The sequence below is a fragment of the Hipposideros armiger genome, unplaced genomic scaffold (genome assembly GCF_001890085.2).
Source record: "Hipposideros armiger isolate ML-2016 unplaced genomic scaffold, ASM189008v1 scaffold_2387, whole genome shotgun sequence".
NCBI classification, from domain to species: Eukaryota; Metazoa; Chordata; class Mammalia; order Chiroptera; family Hipposideridae; genus Hipposideros; species Hipposideros armiger.
In genome coordinates this window covers 22044-28095 of record NW_017733723.1, presented here as the reverse complement: position 1 = coordinate 28095, position 6052 = coordinate 22044, and the positions used below count along the sequence as shown (strand labels likewise).

Below are 6052 nucleotides of genomic sequence, written 5' to 3'. Positions count from 1 at the left end.
TTATCACAAAGTAATACATTCACAACAACCTAGTGCTTTACATAGATACTAAAAATAGACAGATTCATGGATACATGGGAAAAATACTGATTACCAAAATAAAACTTTCAATTAAATCATATAAAAATGTTCCAAAACATTACACTATTGATTCTTTGGAAGAGGTATAACTGCTGAATGCTAAGTGTGATTGCGATTTGTCAATATTACTTTGGCAGTAATTAAAATTCTAAAGTGATGTTTAAAGCATCCTTCACTCAAATTACGTTCTGAAGAGTTTCTTTATACCCATAATTGGAATGCCAACACCTAAATAAGTGACACATCCAGCTACACTTGCCATACCTGAATGTTGTCACCCTTAAAAAAGCATCTATAAAAACTTTTGTCAGCATTTTTAGTTAGAAGAATATATTTATTTAAATATTAACTGAGAGGGACTATGGCAAAATTATGAAATGGTGTGACTTCAGTGACTTTTACTTCATTCATTCATTCATTCATTCATTCATTCATTCAGTGGCCCCACCATTCTCTGGACTCTATACATTTGCTGGCTCTCACATGATGATTAGATTCTCATTAATCCTCTTTTCCTTACCATCCCTCTTCTTTCCCTTCTTCAGGGATTTTGTTTTAAGCTTACTGCAGAGAAGAAAACAACCTATTGGGACTTCTCTGTGAAGCTTGTACTTTACCAGATGTTTGAAGATGAAAACACATAAGAACAAAGGTGCAATTAGGTAATTAAAAATCAATAGAAATGTATTTCTCTTCTTCATTCAGGGAAAAAATCCAATCCTTAAGTAGCCACCAACATCTCAAATATTTTGAGTGTTCATTTGAACTTTTCATGGTTTCTGTTCTATCCATGTCATCTTCATCTATACCCCATGCTTTTTTACTATGTCTTTCTCCATTGCTCTTCTTAATTTCTTCATCCTCAGCTATTTTTTCTCTCTGACTTATCTCTCATCCCTAATTCTACTGTTACCTCCTTCATATCCAATTGCTTCATCCACTTACTTTATTCTTAGAATTTTTAATGTACTCAGCTACAAAATATAACAAAATAAAGTGTCTGTAGAATTTTATATTCATTCATATTTAAATTATGAACATTCCTGAATGTTACTCTAATTTGATAGCTGTTTTCCATGTTAATTATTGTTGCCTTTGTTGACTAGATAATGATAAATTTAACAATGTATGTAATATAATTAATGATTTTTAAGTAACATGGCTTCACTGTCTTTAAAGAACTATACTTTTACTTAGTGTTTTAAGAAAACCCAATCCTACCAGATTGCAATAAAAGCCTTATGTTTATGAGCAAATCTCCTTTTATTGAAATTCAACTAGGATGCATATTTATATTAACCTATAAAATATTGTTGATTTACTATAAAAACTGTTTGGAAAAGTACAATTAGAGAAAACCTAGACAGTATCAAAATAATTTTCATGAAATATTATAATATTTCTGAATAAATATATCTAATTTCTTACTTACCAATATTGTCAGAAAGTATAATAATGAAACCTTAAATTAAAAAATGCATTTGATGAAAGTATATATAATGAATGTATATGCTTTTTTCTAAATATATAATTTATGCACTCATAAAATACTGAATAATTTGTGCTACTGAACCAACCTTTGTGTCTATGAGATCCATCCATGTTGCTAAATTCAATGTGATTTTCATCAGCCCAGTAGAGTCTATGGTTGACATAATCTATTGTTAGTGCCATAGGTCTAGAAATCTTGGTTTCTATGACAGCGCTCTGATTGGTTCCATCCATTCCAACACGGCCAATGTGAGGGTATTCACAGCAGTCAATCCAATACAAATACCTAGGGAAAAAATCAATAGTGATTTTGTTTACAGACACTCAAGGAGTAAAACATCACACAATATTTCACTTATTTGCTCAGCTATTCCCAAATTAATTTTTGGTGTCTTCCTGAATTATAGCTTCTAAAAAGCATAAGTTAATGCAAACTGTTCTTATGATTTTTTGATAACACATAGTGTGCTTTTAAATATCATCAGATTAGTTAAAATACCCCTGCTACAACTATTGTACTGGAGTGGAGTAGGACTGTGTGAGTGTTGGGCCTTCCTATAATTTTAAACATCCTTCTTTTAGTATACAAAATCATATGTATAATATATTTCTATAAGTGTTAACAAATTATACATGCCCAAAACTAACAGATGTAAACTTTCAAAATACATCTATAATGTTGAAGAAATAAAACTACTCAGGTATAATTTTTTCTTTTGGTTACCTATGAAAAATTCAAAATGAGTTATAGAGAAGAGCATTTACATTATATTTGCTTGAATCTGCAATTATTAAACGTTGTTATTTTTTGTAAATAAAGATGAAAAATGAAAACTTCAGTGAAGATGTCAAAAAGAGAGTTCTAAATTTCACACGTATAATATGTAAAGTTTACCTATAATGACATCTAAAAAATCTTAACTCCAAATCATACTTATTCTGTAAGTTACAACCAAGTGTAAATATATAAAACAAAGCCTGCTTGTAACCATAACAACAGGCTTTTGTTATTCCTGAGGATGTCTTTTATACTTTAATATATTTATTTAAAATAAATTAAAATAGAAGTCTGTTCTCAGTTTTTATTATTTTTATTTCTGAATTTGGAGAATAAATTCCGAGAAGTTTCTTCCAGCTGCAATTATTTCTGATTTGGAATTATAAAATCAATTCTTGATGTTCATCCCCTCTGTGTTTTTGCCTAAATATGGGGATATAGTTTAAAACATTGGCAGGATAATGTTTTTGTTTTTATTTTTTATCTATTTAGTTTAATAAAATATTTCTGTGTTTCCCCACAGAAATCTGAAACCGAATTTTCATTCCTGGCATGCTTTTCATTTCCTCACAACAAAAGTTCCCTTATGACACTTTTCTTTGAAACATGCAGGTTATTTACATACCAATATATTGGTTTGTGCATAGATGCAGATACAGTGTCCCTGTAGGTATAACCCTATATGCTGTGTACATTCAGTTGCCCATTTATTATTTCCTTCTCCAGTGAATTTAATAATCTCTGTGTTAGCAGCAAACAATGACGAAACTATGGATCTTACACAAAAGGAACTCACTTTCTAGAAGGAGAGGTAGATATTTATAATACATAGTCAGATATACACCTGAAACTAATGTTATATATCAATTGTACCTCAATAAAAATAAACAAATAATTTAAAAATAAATAAAGCAGTCATATAACATTATTTGTTCAATATATGCTGTCTACTTAGGCATGATTAAGGAATGTTTCACAGAAGAAATGTTATTTTCTGCTGTTGTTGGAACAATGGAAAGTTATTCCAACTGGAGAAAAAGCAAAAAGGCATCCAAGGAAGAGGGAATAGCAAAGGCCAAGATACAGAAGCATAAAATGTGTTTTTTCCTAATTTATTTGCATTATTGTTACATATATTAGCAATAATTGATACAGATACTGAATATATAAAGTGTCCTTCAATATATTCTTATTAAAATATATTGCAAATTCAAAATGTCACCTAGTGTTCTTTTCTTTCAGTATTNTAATTATTTAGAATCATGGTTGATAATATATTTAGAATCATTCTTTTTTAAAATAAAGACATATGAATTTAAAAACTAAACATTTCAATCTGAAGAATGCTCTGAAATTGCCAAGACTCTCATTGGATGTATTTTACAGCTCAAGAGAAAGAAGTAGAGAGATTCACTCATTTGAAATCTTTCTTCTAGGTAAATTACAAGGTGTTCTGAAATGCTTTTTAGGAAAACATACAATAAAAAGTATTTAACCACATCCTTAGAATTCCTTTTATGCTGACACTTCTGTTAAAATTAATGTACCTTTATCAAACAAAGCTTTTTAAAGAAGAATCTCTAAGTTATGCTTACTATTGGTATTTTTTAACTCTTTAAAAATGTACAGATATATATGAAATTAATGTCATTGGAATAGTGGTTTCTTTTTCCCTAGCTAACTGGATAATAATATAAATCATTCACTTAATATTTGCAATTCGACCACCAATATATCTGCTATTTCAAGCTTACATGTCTCTCCTATTTATTCCGCTAAATAATTACTAAACATAAAACTTTATCTCCATTCCCACAGCTATAATCACTTCAAGTATTTTCTCCTAAAATATTTTAACAGCCTTTAAATTGGTTGCCCTTCCAGGGTCTTTCATTTTCCATGCAGTTGTCAAATCTAATAATAGCACTCTATCAACTAAACGCCGTCAATGGCTTCCTGTGACCTAAAGGATAAATTCCAAATTATTTAGCATACAAGGCCTGTCACAATCTGGCCCCAATTTGCCCTCATTCATCTAATATCATTATCTCCCTCTTATAGGATTTCAGGTCATAGCCAAATTGTATAAACCCCATGCTGTTTCAGGACTTTATTATATCTTTGTACATGTGACTCCCTGGGTATGAAGAATCCTTCCTACATTTCCCCGCATGGAGAGCTGGTATTATACCTCTCACTCTTCTCAAGGAACCCCTCACTTCAGCAAAGACTTCCCTACTCCTTACTTGCATTTTCTCAATATTTTGCATATACCTCTAACCCCAATCTAATTTACATCTTTATCTGCACATCAGTTTTTCACATTAAACNATGTAGTTTAATGTAACATGTCTTACTTAAGGGACAAAGCTAAAAGACATAACTGACACTGAAATTCTAAGACTTCTTAGAAATGACAGTTAATTTCAATGTATTTTGCTTGTCCAGGAATATTTACATAGTACCTGAATTGTATCTTGCTCCATTTCATTAATTTTTATTGTATTGTAAACAGCAGCACATCAATACCATTGGCACAAAATAGGCTGTGAAGTCTGCTGTTCATAATGGACTGAATGATAAGGCTTTTTTTTCTTTTTTCAAAAGTACTAAAATGTAGTATCTAATCAAGAAAGAAATACTCTAGAATACTGTAAAATTGGGTAGTGATGTTTATTAGATTCCCTCTTTTTTGGTGGGCTTCAGTAGATCATTAAATTTTCTAAACACCCAAATGCATCAGCTGTGAGTTTCAGGATATATTGTACAAGCACAAAATACTCCTTTTGTCTTTTTATCCCCCTCCCAGAATGAAACCCTTTAAACATATTTTATGCTGTTTTACCAGCAATATGCTGAGATCTAGATTTATTTTCTAATATAGATAATCACTGCATGGGTTATAATTTGGATTTTTAAATCTAAACACAGAACTACCCCCGCACAACACACATTGGTTTCCCAGAGCAATAAACAAACAATAGAGTTGGACTACAATACTGACACTTGAACATAGGATCTTCAGGTCTAGAGGTATGAAGGAAGAGACCTGGAAAACATAGCTGCATGAAATTTTAAACAAAATAAAGGACAGTTCAGTGATAAACTATAGTTTAGAATCATACACAACCATTCTCTTCAGAAAAATTAGTAGTCAGGAGTGTATTCTTCCAGTCTGCTGGATAAAACACATACATGACCAACTGATTTAACACAAGGTTAAACCATTCCGTGATGTTGTTATCATAGGCAGAAAGAATAAGGCTGTGGGGAGAGGGGGGTGGACATGAAGAAGGAGGTGAAGGGAGACAAAGGAAGATGAGGTAATTCTTAAGAAAAAGTACAGAGGGCCGGCTGAGTGGCTCAGTTGGTTAAGAGCTCGCTCAAGAGTTTGAGCTCTGAGCAACAGTGGTTCAATTCCTTTCCCGAGCTGAGCAGCCGCTGAGCTGTTAACAGGTAGCAGGATGGCTCAGCTAAAAAAAAACAAACAAGAAAAAGTACAGCTACAGGAGGTCTGGCCAGAACTAGATTTCAAAGACTAGAGCAGACCCAGGATGCCATCTTGCCCCTCAAGGTGAACTGTAACTAACTGTAATGGATTATAATATTATTAGCATAGGGGCAGGGAAAATCTCCACCCCTGTGCCACCATGACAGCTCCTGCTAGAGCCAAATTATAAGGACAAGAGAATCCCACCTCAC

The 6052-nt window shown here is 32.0% G+C and overlaps 1 protein-coding gene across 1 annotated transcript in view; it reads right to left on the bottom strand.

The window, feature by feature from the left end:
* Positions 1–1658: 1658 nt before the first annotated feature.
* LOC109378657 (low-density lipoprotein receptor-related protein 1B-like) overlaps positions 1659–6052 on the bottom strand; it is a gene marked incomplete at both ends in the record, with an annotated part of 26194 nt that continues 21800 nt past the window's right edge. Inside the window, one exon of the mRNA XM_019634970.1 lies at positions 1659–1858. Coding sequence (XP_019490515.1) covers positions 1659–1858 — 200 coding nt within the window. The remainder of the gene's footprint in view (positions 1859–6052) is intronic.